This window comes from Xyrauchen texanus, chromosome 28 (assembly GCF_025860055.1).
Source record: "Xyrauchen texanus isolate HMW12.3.18 chromosome 28, RBS_HiC_50CHRs, whole genome shotgun sequence".
NCBI lineage: Eukaryota > Metazoa > Chordata > Actinopteri > Cypriniformes > Catostomidae > Xyrauchen > Xyrauchen texanus.
Genome location: NC_068303.1, coordinates 32,943,242 through 32,960,775, shown reverse-complemented (window position 1 = coordinate 32,960,775; position 17,534 = coordinate 32,943,242). Strand labels below are relative to the sequence as shown.

Below are 17,534 nucleotides of genomic sequence, written 5' to 3'. Positions count from 1 at the left end.
GAAAAAGAGCGTTAAGAGAAAATAAAAGTGTGTCAACTTTGATGCACCTTTGAGTCTCTTGACTAACTTCCCTTCTTTCTTCTTCTTTCCTTTCTTCATTCCCACTAGAGACATCCTAAGGACATGTCCCTGGTGAACTTTGCTCCACATACTCTTTCAACATTTCAGTGTGTTTCAAACAGCAGAGTATGTGCCGGAAGTCCACATAATTTTTTTTAGCCCACTTTTTTCTCCCAATTTGGAATGGCCAATTCCCACTACTTAGTAGGTCCTCGTGGTGGCACGGTTACTCACCTCAATCCGGGTGGTGGTGGACAATTCTCAGTTGCCTCCACTTCTGAAACCGTCAGTCTGCACAATCTTATCACGTGGCTTGTTGTGCATGACACCGCGGAGACTCACAGCATGTGGAGGCTCATGCTACTCTCTGCGATCCACATACAACTTACTACGCACCCCATTGAGAGCGAGAACCACTAATCGTGTCCACGGGGAGGGTACCCCATGTGTCTCTACCCTCCCTGGCAACCGGGCAATTTGGTTGCTTAGGAGACCTGGCTGGAGTCCTTCAGCACGCCCTGGATTCAAACTCACGACTCCAGTGGTGGTAGTCAGCGTCAATACTCACTGAGCTACTCAGGCCGTGTAATTGTAATACCAAATTGTTCACTTAACCTAGGACATGCCATTTATTTAATTATTTAACATTTGTATTTTTTGTAACGTATAATATAATGCATCTCAGCCAAGAAAGGAAAGGTGCAGTGAGTGTGTTCTGCAATGGATGATATAGTGAGAATCTTTGAAATGTCAGTTAAAAAATGTCATCTTAACAGAGATAATACTGAGCTTTCGGAGAGTATTCTTGGGTGACATTCACTCCTACACAACTGCTGGAGCCAGGCTGAGCACATGCTGTTCCCTTTAAAACACACATAAACATACACGCACATACATAAACACCCTCAAGAGCTCACAGATGCAGGCAAAGGTCTTTGTGTGTTTAATCTAAGAACAGTCTGTGCTCTTTCCCATTAAGTCCAGCATAGACACAGAGGCTTGTATATAGAATATTTAAACCCCAAGCACTGCTGCATGCAAATTATTTTTCATCATATCATAACACTGAAACAAATTGTCTGTGCTGGTTAAACACCACTCATTCATCACTCATCTCAGTTCAACACTAGGCCAGTGGCTGTTGCTCCACTGATTGAAAATTGCACAGATAGGAATTTGAAATTCAACATTTCTATCCAGCATTAAAAAAAGCTTACTGACCACGGTAACTCATTGCAACACTATGTTAAATAGCTTTTGCATTGTTTTTGATTATTGTGTCAGTATTAATGCACTTACTACTTTGGATAAAAGTTTCTGCTGAATGACTAAATGTAAACAAATTCATGTAAATAAATAAAGGGGCAAAATGCCATTGAATTTGAATAGAGATAACGGCAAATAGCTACAACAATTGAAAGAAACTGTCTCTGAAGAAGAAAGCAGAGAAAGTCTGGACACACAGCTGTTAAATACACATAAGAGCTGTGAACCAACAGCAATGCAACTAACTGGAAAAGGAAGTGTCAAAAGATACAAGTGATTTTTTTTTTTTATCTGTTTTATACACTTTTATAATGTAAGTTTAACTTCATATTTTATTTGATATGTATGTAGAATGGACTATGGACCATTCTCCCATACAGAATTGCTTCAGCTCCGCAATATTCTTAGGATGTCTCTTGTAAACGGCTCTCTTTAGGTTATTCCACCGCATCTTTATTTGGATAAGGTCTGGGCTCTGACTGGGCCACTCCAAAAGATGAATTTTCTTTTTCTGAATCCATTCTCTAGTTGATTTGCTTTGATGTTGAGGGTCATTCGCCTGCTGCATCACCCAACCTCTACTGAGCTTCAGCTGGTGCACAGCCACCCTGACATTATCCTGAGGATATCTTGATAAACTTGAGAATATATTTTTCCATTGATGATGGCAAGCGGTCCAGGCCCCGAAGCAGCAAAGCAACCCTAAACTCCACCGTACTGCACCTTTGATGAAGTTTTTATGTTGGTATGCAATGTATTTATTACGCCATACATAGTTCTGCGTGTTCTTCCCAAACATTTCAACCTTGTTTCATCAGTCCACAAAACATTTTCCCAGTAGCATTGTGGAGTGTCAAGGTGGTCTTTGTCAAACTTCAGGCACACAGCAAATTCCTTCATGATGTCCTGCCATGAACACCATGCCTGATTAATGTTTTCTGTATTGCAGACGCATCAACAGAGATGTTAACCAATTCCAATTATTCTCTTTTTTGTGAGGCAGTAGATGCTTCTTGTGAAAAGAAAACTCAAAATGTTTAACTTTTTTTAAAGTAGCTCTAACCCACACCCCTAATCTCGTTTCATTAATTAGATGCCAGGTTTGCCAACTCCTGACTCTAATTAGCTTTTGTTTACGTCATTAGCCTAGGGGGTTCAAATACTTTTTCCAACCTACACTGTGAATGTTTGAATGACGTATTCAATATGTAAAACAACAATACATGTGTGTTATGAGTTAAAACAGATTGTGTTTGTTCACTATTGTAACTTAGATGAAGATAAAATTCAAATGTTTCATCCAATGAAAAACTACATACTGGTTGATCATTAATCAATGTCTATGGTGGTTATGCACTGTGTTGGGTACACTTCTTTCAAAATAAAGGATTAGAAATTAAATCCTAAAAACTTAATTCTCCCATGGAAAACAAACCTTTTTTGTTGAATGTACTGATTGCTCCGTCCTTGCAATTACGATGAATGGGGACCGAAGCATTCAAACTTCAAAAAGGATGAAAAAGCACCATAAAACCATAAAGGTGGTCCATATGACTTGCTATATTTTGAGGCTTTTAAAGTAAGTTGATAGAGGAATTGATTGAAATTTAAGTTGTTATTCACTGAAGATCTTGATATCCGCTCTAGTTTTTCTTGGCATGAGAGAAGTATGTCTGATTTATCCAAATTATTATCTGGTCGCAGTTGTCCTCAAGATAACACTTATGTTGGTAGGGAAGATTATCAGTGAATACTAGTGAATCAGTTACATTTTGGTCGGTTTCTCACTCTATATCACAAGGCTTGAGACAAAATATAGTGAAACTTACGTATAGACCACTTTTACTATGTTGAAGTGCTTTTTTCTGAAGATTGAGTACCCACACATTGTAATTGCATGGAAAATAGCCACCAGAAGTGCTCCAGAGAAGGAAAATGGTCATGTGAGTTTGGAACAGCATAAAGGTGAGTGAATTATAAAATAAATTAAATTTTAAAACATATGAAATTCAGCAAATAACTAGTAAAGAGTAAATATAAATAATTAAAATAATACATACATTAAAGTTTTGGTTTAATAGTCAAATGGAAAAGGAGACATGAATCATATTGGATAATCAAGTGGATTGTTTCAAGAGCTAAACAGTTGAGGGTATGTGTGCATTAAGCTTAATCCACACATAGCAAGATACAACATGCCACATTGCATGCAATGACTGTGGGCTGTTTTGACAACTACAAAGGAGTAGTGTTGCTCAGGCATGCATGCCCCTCCATTAAAAGGAGGAGGACATCCAGTTTGCTGTGGGCATGAGTTCCTGTTTTGGGACTTGCAATTCAAAGTGGCCCTCACTTTTTTCTATTTAAAGTCCACAGGATATTGTGACGAATCCCACAAACTTTTAATAGCTTTTTTCAGGTGTAACGGAAGAAGAATTGTGTCCTGCGTTCACACAGAAAAGGAACTTTAACATTTCCTTTTAATGACATTTACAGATTAGAAATGTTGTATTCAGTCACTTCAAAGGATCTCTACATAAATGTTATATAAGGAAGACAATAAAAAACAATTCAGAATAAAATGTATCTTGTAAAAACACTGTATATGCTAATTATAAACATTATTATTAAATTGTTTCATTGACATTCTATTACATTTATTGTTATTTTAAATCTAGCAACATCTAGCCACAAACATATATATATATATATATATATATATACAGACACACTTCCCTGTCTCTTCTATGCTAGCAACTATAGTACTCAAGCCACCTTGAGAGATTGGCAGTACGACACTGTAGATGTTGAACTTTGTATGAGAAATTGCTTGCTATGTTCCTTATTTGTAAGTCACTTTGGATAAAAGCGTCTGCTAAATGACTAAATGCAAACTGTAAACCTTAAAGGGATAGTTCACCCATGAAATGAAAATTCTGTAATCATTTACTCACCCTCATTCCAAAGTCACATAACTTTTTTCTTCTTCTGTGGAACACCATATGGAGACATTTTGAGGAATGTTGAATTCTGCCCTTATCCACACACTAAAAGCCAAAAGTGACAAAAGCACAAAACATTGTTCAACGTAACAGCATGATCTTCCTTCAAAATTCCTTTTTTTGGTTCCACATATAAAGTCATACAGGTTTGGATTTACATGAGGGTGAGTAAATAAAGCCAAAACTTTCCTTTTAAGGAGTAGTTCACCCACAAATGAAAATTCTCTCATAATTTACCCTCATTCAATCACTTTTTTCTGCTGAACAAAAATGAAGATTTTGGAAGAATATCTCACCAGAAGTCCAAAAGCTACATAAACATAATCCATGAGACTCCGTTGGTTTAATCAATGTCTTCAGAAGTGGTCCAGTTGGTTTTGGATGAGACCAGACCAAAATATAACTCCTTTTTCACTGTAAATGATGATAGCAGATTTTGGATCGCTTTTGGATCTTTGGCGATTATTGATTACACTTCCTATAGCGCCATCTAGCGCTCTGCGCATGAGACAGGCACTAGGAAGTGTAATCGAGCTTGAAATCATGCCGCAATGACAAGGTGTATAGTAAAAAGGAGTTTTATTTTGGTCTTTTCTCACCCAAAACCAACTGGATCACTTCAGAAGACATTGAAGGACATTTCTATAGAGGGACTATTGAGAGCATCCTGAGCAGCTGCATCACTGCCTGGTTTGGGACTTGCACCGTTTCGGACCGCAAAGCCCTGCAGAGGATAGTGAGGACAGCTGAGAAGATCATCGGGATCTCTCTTCCCTCAATCAAAGACATTTACAAAAAACACTGCATCCGCAAAGCAACCAGCATTGTTGATGACCCCACACACCCCTCACACCAACTCTTCACCCTCCTTCCATCTTCGGTATGCATTCGGGCCCTCATGGCCAGACTGTGTAACAGCTTCTTCCCCCAAGCCATCAGACTCCTCAATACTCAGAGACTGGTTTGACACACACATGTCCTAAGTTGCACTTTAATTTTGTCACTTTATACCTGTCTGCTACCTCAATAACTGCTATGTGCATAGAATCTCATGTTATGTTTTCATTTTTTGCATCTTTTTGCACTACTGTGTACTGGTCGGTGCTACACTGTCCCTTACTGTGTCTATTGTCCTGTTCTATTGTTAGTAATTTATTGTACTGTCTTGTACTTTTTGCACAAATTTGAACGTGCACTTTATATAGGTATGTTATTTAGTCTGTGTAGTCTCATGTGGATCATTTCGCTGTGTACTATACTAACTGTATATGATTGAAACGACAATAAAAAAACACTTTACTTGACTAGATTAAACCAACATAAGAGTCTTATGGATTACTTTTATGCTGACTTTATCTTCGTTTTGGATCTTTTGTAGTTCTGGTCACCATTCACTTGCATTGTAAGGACCTACAGAGCTGAGCTATTCTTCTAAAAATCTTAATTTGTGTTCAGCAGAAGAAAGAAAGTCATACACATCTAGGATGGCATGAGAGAATTTTCATTTTTGGGTGAACTATCCCTTTAAATGTAACCAGCAATTGTTACCTCAACCATTTCCAAATCTAACCCACAAAAATGACTTTTGTTGGTGTAAACTAAATTGTCAGGTTGAATTAAGAATTAGTCAGATTAAATACCAATTTTGACTTGAATAAAAATCAGTTAATTAAGATGTTACCACACAACTTTTTTAGGCTATCTGCCAAAACATTTTTTACAGTGTAAGGAGAAAATAGAAAGAAAGCAGTATTTTTATTGGGCTAAATTCAATTTTTGGCAACCTACTCGAGAAATTAGAACAAAGAGAAAAGAACCTGAGGTAAATTCTCTCTCTCTCTCTCACACACACACACACACACACACACACACACACACACACACACACACACACACACACACACACACACACACACACACAAGAAAGGCATGAAAAAATCATAGCCCCCAGTAAAATAACTCAAAGTTTGCTTCTCAGGTGGAACTGTTCAGAAGGTTTAAACGATACTCCTCGTGTTCACACCTACAGGCGTGGCTCCTGGTCCCACTTCCTCCTCCTCACCCTCATCACGTCTGTGTACACTTCTCTTGAGACGTTTACCAACTTCAGCAGTCTTTGCTACAGTAGTATAGCCGATCACAGAACTGGATATTTTTCAATATTATGGCAGATAAAGGACCTATCCTAACTTCAGTCATCATTTTCTACTTGTCCATCGGAGCCGCGATTTTTCAGATCCTCGAGGAGCCGCATTGGAAATCAGCTCTGGACGATTATAAAAACCAAACGGACAATATATTAAACAAATATCCCTGTTTAAGTGAGAAAGATTTGGACGAAATAATTCAGGTAAGATATCATATGTGATGTCTTAAATGTAGTTAAAACAATTTGGTAAAAGCAAAAAAAAAAAAAAAAAAAAAAAAAAGCTCTTGGTGTGGCATAAGTTGTGTGAAGTGTTTGTGAACACAGACTCGTGCTGCTGGAAACCCCTTCTGTTGCTATGGTGCCTGTAACGTGTCACGCAGGAGCAACGAATACTGAGGAAGTTTAGAATTAACTTATTCAAGAGGTTTAGAACACACTTTTAACACATCATTTCTGTAACCTGAAACGCTCCCTATGGAGAGCCTTTCACAAATACATAAGCGAAACAAAACGAAACCTTGTCCAACTAAGAGATGTTAATCGAAGACTAAGACGCGATTGTTCTGTGTTTGTGGACTTAAACCCCATCGCCAATAAAAGTGGCGAATTCATCCTTAGGAATGTGCCTTTTCCAGTCATTATGGTTTGCCCTGTAGGTCTCACACTCACTTTAAACTTTTTACTAACCACGAGAAAGCGCGTCCACGTGCTTTATGTATTGAAGATGAGAACAATGCACGGTTACATTTAAATGCCACAGTTGTGACAAATAAAGCCCGTCAGGATTTCATAAAACTGTTGTCAAAATCCAAATATTTGCACGTCTGAGGTACAAGATGCTCAAAAGATGTTTTGCTGTTATTTAAAAGGATATGAAAAGTTGTGTATATGATATATACACAGTATATACGATACTAAACCAGAAGGAGATTTAGGTTACTCTCTTTTGGTTTGGGTGTTTGTTTGGAGGATAATTTAGGCGTTTTATAAATCTATGTTTACTGTCTTCAGAAAAAGGCTGACTGCAGCCATGCTGAGAGTACACGAAGAAGAGGAGTGAATTATTTTAGGAATGGTGATATGTGCCATTTTTAATTGTGTTTCAATACTGTCCTAAATGTTTTCCAGGATACACCTCATTTAGTCGGTTGAGAAAATGCTTCGTTTGCTGTAAAATCCAGGCGAGGGTGGTTCACTTTTAAGAAGCTTAAATATAAAATGAATTTGGTTTATCATTTGTGGTCATTGTTACATGTGTACTATTGGATTTCTTTCAGAATTTGCGATTATCCTACAATGAGCTTGTTTACATGCACATCAATATGCTCTTTATTCCCAAAAGTCAGCTTATTTAAAAAAATTGGACAAACCAAGAAATCTGTTTAAATTTTTGTGAGCGAGCGAAGTGCAGCACTAAGACCATTCGCAATTGTCTTATCCAATTTTTGTGTCAGCACAAAGCGCAAATGGGCGTGGGACTTTATGTTTGCACTATCTATGGGTGTATGCGCGCAAACTGTGGGTGTATTTCTTTAACTGCTCATGGGATTTCCAAGCACAACAGCCTCTACAGTTTATTCAGAATGGTGCCAAAAAAAAAAAGCATCAAGTGAGGGGCAGTTCTGATGGAAGCACCTTGTTGATAAGAGAGGTCAATGGAGAATTGCCAGACTGATTCGAACAGACAAAGTCTACGGTAACTGTGGTAAAATAACAGCTCAGTACAATTGTGGTGAGAAGAATATCATCTCAGAATGCTATTCTAAGGTGCAGGTTGGTGCTGTTTTGGCGGCACGAGGGGGACCTACACAATGTTAGGCAGGTGGTTTTAATGTTGTGACTGATCGTTGTAGGTCATTGCACCAAGACGTTTCAAAAGCAGGTTTTATCTTGGCGCAATGTCCAAAGTTCGTTCCTGCATTTTCAGTTTGGCAATTCCACCATCAGGTGGTAATAAAGTTAATGTACAGTATAAACTGAAAATATAGTGGAACATCAAATTATTTTCCAGATAATAGCCATTTTATGAAACAAAAATGTATTAGATTTGTGTTTAACAGGTACTTTTTATACCTGCTGTCGTAAAGTGGTTTTTAAATCACTGCAAAAGAGTCCAGTGGAAGGGCCTAACATTTGAAATAATCTTGTTATTCTCTGCTTTTGACAACAAACTGTGAAGATGCATACACCCAACACGTGCATATGTTGGATAAGCCAAAGATAAAGATGTTTACATGCAACGCAAAACATTTAAAGGAAAGCTGCTTAATGCATTTCGATGACCAAGCATGTTGTTGGCTTATTTAGCATACCGGTAATCGGTGTAAAGACGTCCATGTAAACACGCTCATCGGTGTAAAAATTTGCATGTTAGCACGTTTACATGCTAATGCATTAAACAGCTTTCCGCTATCGGCGTAAGGTCATAAATGGCTTCTGAATAAACTGATTGACACAATTAGATTTTTGGCCATTTCCCCGATTTCGCGTTGCATGTTAACACCTTAACCGCCATTCATAAGGCCTTGGCATGTTTTGTTTGTCTGCGTTCCATATCGGATTTGCTTTTAAAGTATACTCTTTACTGTGAGAGAATACGAACACGTTTGATGTGTGTGTAATTTTTGATACTCTTTTTAGTGCAGTCAACTGCAGGCACATTGACGAGGACTGTCCACGTGTTGAGAAAATCTGGGCCCACATGGACAGTCCGCACAGACTGTGCTGATGATGAAATTTGCATCACGCATACTGTGCGAAGAGCAATCAGCAAGGTTGACCGCCAAAGTAAACTTTTGCCTTTACTGGCTCATCCAATGTGCTCACGTGTTGTGCGCATGCCCTTTCCCGTTAGAACACCAAAAGCAGAGAATAACACGATTATTTCAGATATCATGTAAACCAGGATTTCTTGTTTTGAGTTTTTAAAAAAAAATTAATTAGCTGATTTTGGGGAGTAATCAGCGTATTGGTGTACATGTAACCGGTCTCGGTTACAACTTTTAATGGTAGTCTACTTTTAAAAATAATTCCAATATTGCAAATCTAAACTTTTATGCTGTTCTTTATGTGAATTTAAAAGCTTTTATCTTTTATAAAGATTTGCTTTAGTATTGATAGACATAAAGCGCTGTCAAACATACCTTAGTGCAGCAAAATTTCGTAGGAGAAATACAGTCATCTCAATGGAAATCCACGATTGTGAATTTCGCGCGACGGACTTCTGGTGGCGAAGAAAATCCCCTCGCAGATTTCTCGCGAAGTTCAAGTTAGGTGAACTTTTGCCGCGTTGACCAATAAGAAGTTGCTTGGTTTGACAGTGACTTCTGTGTGGGCAGTGCTTTGTAAACAGCTACACTGAATGTTCACAATTGACAAGGATATCATTTTAGCGACTAGTTTCTTTTTAGCTTCACTCAACCAGAGAATGAAGTGCAGCATTAAAAAGAGGCAGTTATTGTTTTTGCTAATTTCACATGCTCCGCATGTGTCCACAGAATTTTGCTGTGCCAGGATGTGTGTGACTGTGCCTGTAGGCCTAGAATCTTCTGTTTTGTTTACATACAAACATAATGTAGTCTATTCCACTTCATTATTTGGATGCTTATTTCATACTCTGTTGATAGTAAGTGCATTAGTTTTTATCTATAGATACAGTGGCAAGAAAAAGTATGTGAAGCCTTTGGAATTACCTGCATTAATTATTCATAAAACGTGGTCTGATCTTCAAGTCCTAATAATAGACAAACACCATCTGCTTAAAGTAATGACCATCAAATAATTGTAGTTTTCATGTTTTAATGAACATGTTGTTTAATTATTCACAGTCCATGCTGGAAAGAGTATGTGAACCCTTGTATTTAATAACTGGTAGAACCACCTTCAGCCGTAATAACCTCCACCAGACTTTTCCTGGAGCTGTTAATCAACCTTGTATCATGGATGAGGGATTTTTACACCATTCCTACCTACAAATTTCTTTCAGTTCATTACTATTTCTGGGTTTTCTTGAATAGCCCTCTCTTCAGGTCATGCCGCATATTTTCAATTGAGTTAAGGTCTGGACTGTAAATTGGCCATTCCTAAACACATTTTCTTACTCTTTAACTAGTATGTTGTTGATTTACTTATGTGTTTTGGGTCATTGTCTTGCTGAGTCACCCAGCTGTTAGATGACGGACCGCTACCCTGATATTCTTCTGTAAAATCTCTTGATACACTTTTGAATTAATTGTTCCCTCAATGTTTGCAAGTTTTCCTGGCCCTGATGTAGCAAAGCAGCCCCAAACCACGATGCTTCCTTCATCATGCTTCACAGTTGGGATGAGGTTTTGGTGTTGGTGCGCAGTGTCTTTTTTTTTTTTCCTGCAAATATAGTTTTGGGGGGTTTCTGCCAAAAAGTTCAATTTTGTTCCATCTCTCTGCTGAACATTATACCAGATGCTTTATGGAGCATCAAGGTGATCTTTCGCAAACTTGAGACGTGCAGAAATGTTTTGTATGGAGAGCAATGTTTTCCTCTGTGGTGTACTCCCATGAACACCATTCTTGTTCAATGTTGTTCTCATAGTTGACACATGAGCAGAGACTTTAGAAAATGCAATAGATTTTTGTAGATCTTTTGCTGTTAACTTTGGGTTCTTTTTTTCTTTCTTCAGCATTGTATGTTGTGTTCATGGGGTGAACTGTGCAGGATGCTTACTCCTAGGCAAGCTAGCAACGGTGCTGAATTTCCTCTATTTGTAGACAATTTGTCATATGTTGATTGTTGAACATCCAGGTCTTTTAGAAATGTTTTATAGCCTTATCCGGCTTCACGCATCTCTACAAATCTTCTAAGGACCTCTGACATTTTCTTTGTCAAGGCGTGGTTCTACTGCACTGTTTTTATACAGCAGGGCCAAACCAACAATGTCAGCTCACTGACTGGAACACCTGCCTCCAATTTGCTTTTTTAGAAGTCAGAAGCCCAGATGCTCGCATACGTTTTCCAGCATGGACTGTAAATAATTTAACAAAATGTTCAATAAAGACATTAAAAAATACAATTATTTTATGAACAATTAATGCAGAAATGCCTGTAATTGCAAAGGTTTCACATACATTTTCTTGCCACTGTATATCGATCCGTTCTCTGTAGCTGTTTATCCTATGTAGGGTCGCTGCTATAGATATATATATTATAGCTAATATTTTGTTGTATGTTTCACCAACAGGTTGTGGCTGAGGCAGCTGGAAGAGGCGTGGCCATCACAGGAAATAAAGAATTCAACAACTGGAAATGGGAGAATGCTATTATTTTTGCAGCCACAGTTATCACTACCATAGGTAGAAATTCCTATACAGATATAGAGACCTACTAAAGGCTTATTGTTAAGTTGGATCTGCAAAAGTAATACTGTAAAAAAATACTGTCTCAGAATACAAACATTACAAACATGAATGTCATGCAGTAGACATTCAGGATCCAAATTATACTTAATAGATGTCACAATCGCCTCCTTAAAATAAAACCTTACAGCTAAAACAGAAAAAGAATAAATCCACTGTTACAATTCCCATCCATTTTTTTCAACCTCCTGAAACTTCACTAATGTTTTTCCCCACTTTCTGTGGCTAAAATTGGCATATGTAAATTTCCAGGCAGTACACACTTCACTCGGCTGCACATCCTAGCACAGAAACTATTTTTGTGGAGCAGTACACTCTTATTACGTGCAAAGCATGTTCCGGGCATAATAAACACATTAGTGGATTTACAGTATGGAGAATGGAGACTTCACCCACAAGTTGAGAGCCAGGTGTGGGAGAGATATGAGCAAGCTTCCGTATCTCTTCGCATCATGCGATAATGCTTACTCGCTATCATCCGAACCAGTGTCAAAAGCGAAACCCAGCGTGTGTGAAAGAGACTGAACGGCAGCCAGAGAAATAATAGTTTTGCGATTTTAAACTTCAGCATTTCATTTGCTTTACATCTGAATGTATATTGTCTTGTGCATTGGCATGCATACTTAAGTTTATCTTGCCAATAAAGATTGATGTAAACTGAATCTGCCCATTTGATACTATTATTAAGAAACATCCAAACAGTGGCAGAAGATTTTTTTAATTACAGCATTTTCAGCTGGTAAATTGTCAGCATACTTGTATCAAAGATTTAGACCTGTAATGAAATTGTAGATTTCATCTTAGAATGTAATGTAAGTTAGATGTCTAAATACAATAACAATGATTTAAATGATTTCTTCAATGATTTCAGGTTATGGTAATGTCGCTCCAAAGACAGGCGGCGGCCGTGTGTTCTGTATCCTGTATGGACTTTGTGGTATTCCGCTGTGCCTCACATGGATAAGTGAGCTGGGCACATTCTTTGGTGGGAGATCAAAGCGCCTGAGTCAGGTGCTTCTCCATAAAGGTCTGACTGTGGTAAGAATATCAGCGCATTCGTCCTTCTAACAAAAAAAACAAAAAACATTTATCAATGTTGTTTGCTTGTGCATCAATATTTTAAAGGGATAGCTCTCTAACAAAATGAAGATCCTGTCCTAATTTGCTAACCCTCATGTTGTTTTAAACCTGTATGATTTTTTTTTTTTTGCTCCTCCTTTGGACAGGAGATGCTAGACCGAAAGACTCCATCACATTCACATTTTTTAGTAAGGAAAAACAAAATATGCAAAGAAAGTGAATGGCGACTGAGTCATTCTGCCTCACATCTCCTTTTGAAAGTCATATATTTTTGGAACGGCATGAGGGGTGAGTTTATAATAACAGAATTTTCATTTTTGAAAGAACTATCCCTGTAACACCCTTGCTATCTAACAAGTTATGGATGATTTGTTTGCGGAGTACACATTACAATTCATTGTTTTTCCATCCACTATAGAAAAAAGTTCAGTTCATCTGTACAGCTATATTCCTTTTATGGGGATTTCTGGTTCACCTCATCATCCCGTCCTTTGTGTTCATGGTCTATGAGAAATGGACTTACTTAGAAGGACTCTACTTCTCCTTTACCACCATGACAACTGTTGGTTTTGGAGACTATGTAACAGGTAACTATTCAATTGCAAATAAATTGGGTATTGGTATTGTCGGTGGTTGCCAGGGTGTTACTATGTGTTCAACCATGGTTTTCATAAAGGTTAAACAAGAAGTGTGACCACATTAAATTGAACATAAATTATACTTGAAAACCATTTTCCTTTCTTTATATAACTGAATTGAAAAAAAATATTTAAAGTGTGGCAGCAATACACTAAATATTTCACATAAAAAAAGAAGGCAAAGCCTTGTAAGGCTGTGTGGGGCTCAATAAGTCATCATAAGTGAATCATTAATGAGAACTAGTTCATTTACATGAACGTCTGAAAGATCCGACTCGCTAATATAAATCCCAATGCTAAATATAAGGGAATAATTTATTTTTAAAGGTTCACTGTCCGAAAGAACCGATTCAATCAAATGATTGAAGTATAGTCCTCTGTGGAACAATAATGGCCGTTTCACAATCTTTGGGCTTTTTCAAACCAGAATTTTGCATTTCTCAACAAGTTGGCAAAATGTGTAAAATGGTTGGAAAAACAGCCATCCTGGTTTGAAAAGCCCACTGATTGGGAAATGCCCATTTTTGTTCTGCTGAGACATGTCTCAAATGATACATATGAGAGAGAGGACAGTTTAGCAGGAGTTTCCCCAAGGGCCCACTGCTGCGTTTGCAATACAATGTGACATATGAAGCATTTTGTGGCGCTACACCACTACTTGTTGGAAAATGTAGCTACCACTGGAAAAGCTAATGATAGTAGCATTGCAGTTTTTAGTTAACTACTCCCCAACCCTGGATTTGAGGTAATCATTCATGTCCATAACACGAATGGTGTGGAACATGTTATGTTTAGAACAAATCTCTAAGCATGAACAATAACAATAATGATGCGTTCCACCACTAAAAACGTAAAAATTGAGAAATAAAATGTCTTTCCTTAGTAAGGAAATGATTCACAAACATTGTGTTTCTGTACAGGTGTGAACCCAGAAGAAAACTACCCAGCACTCTACAGATTCTTTGTGCAGCTGTGGATTTTTCTGGGTCTGGCCTGGTTGTCTCTGTTCTTTAGCTGGAATGTGCATATGGTGGTCGAAGCCCATAAAGTCCTGAAGAAAAGGAGGTTGAAACGTCTCAAGATTCCCATGGATGATGTACCAATATCAAAAGAAATAAAAAAAGCCCCAAAGCCACCACCTCTATCTGGAGTCATTGACATCTTTCAGTTCATGTCTGAGAAGGTGGAGGACTACAGCGACGTCATCCGAGCCATTGGAGCGGAGGAGATGCGGAAGAAGAAGAAGCAAGAAGAGGAACTGGCACGGTCCAAAAGCTGCAGTGACCTTCTGCATGGCCTGGTGATTCCTCTCGATCATTCTCCTCGTCTGAAACGGAGATTCAGCGTCAGCGCCAACATGTGCATGGTCATATCTGGAGAGTCAACAGAAGGACTTAACAACAACCAAGAGGATCAGGCACTACAAAAGGAGCCCCACGGAGATCCTAAGGACCCCAAGCTTGTTGAGAACCTTGAACGCTGTGCATGGGACTCCTGTCCATCACTCTCTCAGGGTCCTGTCCAAAGCCCTACCAGTACCATCAACAATAGGGATTCAAGGTTTTCAGTGTCCAAAATATCAGAAGACAACATTTTAGGAAAGAGGAAAAGCATTGGTTGAAGACGACATTGATCTAAAAGGTCTACATTTTAAAAATAATTCCTTATCAAAGTTATTCAGATCTGTTTAAATAATTCATTTTGAAAGTCGAAGATTACTATGGTGGAGTTGAATTACTGAAAGGGGTAAAGCTGATGCTATCAGTAGCACTTGAAGAACTAAGAGGACTCTAACTCTAAAAAAGGAAGACATGCTACTAATGCTACCTCTTCCTAACTAAATATGGCTGCAGTTTTATGACACTCAAGTGATTATTGCTGTTTACAGTATTGAAAAACGTTCAGGTAACACTCAGAGTATTGAGACAAGTCTGTGACCAAGATAAGGATGTAGAGGGTTGGCAGAGGAAATGAAATGGATTTCCTGCCACGCCTGGACCTTCACAAATGACATTGGAATCTTTGGCTGTGCATGGTTTCGATCATAGTCTTTTCTTTCTCTTGATAATTGTTACCAAAATGTCTGCTTGGTCAAAATCTGCCAATGTTTGGAATGGAATACTAGCATACTGCTTGCTGCATACCTTGCAGATCATAAAAAAAATGGTATGTGAAATGGTATGTTTAAACATTTCAAACAGTAGTCAGTTTGAGCCTGATCAAATAATGGCTGGGAGATGTTAATACGTTTTCATTGATCATCATTCAAATAAGTGATATCGCTATCGGTTCATCCTTCATACTGGGAATGGAAGGTCGAGATGAGTGCATTGCGGAATATAGGATCCAGAGTAGTGTGTTGGGGTATACAAATGCACTGGTACAGTATAAAGTGTACTTTATTTATACTGAACATTTTGTTAAATGTAGTATGCCATCCATGTATTCCATGTCTGGGTAATATATTAGCCAGTATTTGGGGGAAGCAAAGAGATGTGAAAAAATGACCAAAATAGTCCAGATATTTATAATGTGGAACCTGTAGTAAATTCCTGTTTTTCTTTATTTTTATGCATGTACATTCACACTAAGCCATTTTTTGTTTGAAAACTCTGTTGTCAGTTTCCTAATGTCATTGTTTTATAAAGTGTGTGGTACTGGAGAGCATTTACGAAACGCCCCTTTTTTAGTAGAGGAAACACCATTCTTGTGTGAATGAGAGGTGTAAAAATAGCTAAATTAAAATTTGTAATGGAAAAGGATGCAAAAAAATGTCCTACACCCTTAAAGATATTAATGAAATAAGTGTCCTGAGATATCTTTCTGTAGACTTTGTAGGCTTTTCACCTGTCAATCATTCTCATACATTTACATTTATGCATTTGGCAGACGCTTATATTCAAAGCGACTTACAGAGCCCTTATTACAGGGACAATCCCCCTGGAGCAACCTGGAGTTAAGTGCCTTGCTCAAGGACACAATGGTGGTGGGTGTGGGGCTCGAACCAGCATTCCTCTGATTACCAGATTACCAGTTATGTGCTTAGACCACTACACCACCACCACTCATGAAGTGCTTGTTCTCATAGTGTTGCATTAAAAGCGAATCATTGAGGCTATGATTCATAATGTTTGTCAGTTGAGGGCACTATTGTTCCACTGTTGAATTTAACAGCCACAGGAACACACAATGTTACTTATTTGTTCGGTTTTGGTCTCAAAGTTATCTTTGGGGGGCGGAGTTTTGGAATGAGGGAGCGTGGCTAATTCAACAGCTCAGTCAAGTGAAGGCTTCGAACGCTAAAATCGCTTGCAGCACCTTTAATGTGTATTCAAATGGAAGTGTACTAGTGCATGGCTTCAAATGTTATCAAATTTTATTTTAGGCTTCTATATCTTTTGGGTTTAGATACCATATAGTGACCATTTCAATTATAAAGGTTACATTTTGTATTCCTTAAAATCAATTCCATGGTGCCCTATAAAAAAAGTTAATTTCCGACACGGTTTCAGACATATACATTTGCATACATTACCATGCACAGTATACGTCCTGCTAACACTGTAACCGGTGTATTTGTTGAGTAGGCTTCATTTGCCATACGGAGATAGCAACTTCTCAGGCTTCCACAAAATTGCCAACCTATGAAAGATTTGATTATTGATGTTCTGTCATGGGATCCTGACAGATTATGGACTTTTACTTATTATTATTATTTTGCCTTTTTATATTTTTGTTACTATTTCTTGTATGCCAGTTTTGATATTAAAAAGTATTTTTCCACATTGTCTCTATCTGCTGTTACCAGACTCTTAGTTGATAAGCCTCATCCTGTCTGAAGGCAGGAGTGAGGAAACCGGACTAAAACCACAACACTGTTTTGTTATTAAACATGACTTTGAACTCTTACTTAAAGTTCTTACTTTTAATGTCACATCCATGCACAAA

General features: G+C 38.0%; 1 protein-coding gene across 1 annotated transcript; it reads left to right on the top strand.

Annotated features, from left to right (window-relative positions):
• Positions 1-6,381: 6,381 nt before the first annotated feature.
• kcnk5b (potassium channel, subfamily K, member 5b) lies at positions 6,382-17,440 on the top strand. The gene is made up of 5 exons (XM_052096269.1): positions 6,382-6,678; positions 11,694-11,805; positions 12,740-12,906; positions 13,367-13,535; positions 14,507-17,440. Exons 1-5 carry the CDS (start codon positions 6,493-6,495, stop codon positions 15,205-15,207), a joined length of 1,335 nt encoding a protein of 444 aa, XP_051952229.1. The 5' UTR covers positions 6,382-6,492; the 3' UTR covers positions 15,208-17,440.
• Positions 17,441-17,534: the final 94 nt, after the last annotated feature.

Bases quoted from the DNA above. Each gene is read 5' to 3' on its own strand.
- kcnk5b (XM_052096269.1), top strand. From the start codon at position 6,493: ATGGCAGATAAAGGACCTATCCTAACTTCAGTCATCATTTTCTACTTG. The intron at 11,806-12,739 runs GTAGAAATTCCT...CAATGATTTCAG, and splicing joins CACAGTTATCACTACCATAG to GTTATGGTAATGTCGCTCCA. The intron at 13,536-14,506 runs GTAACTATTCAA...GTTTCTGTACAG, and splicing joins TTTTGGAGACTATGTAACAG to GTGTGAACCCAGAAGAAAAC.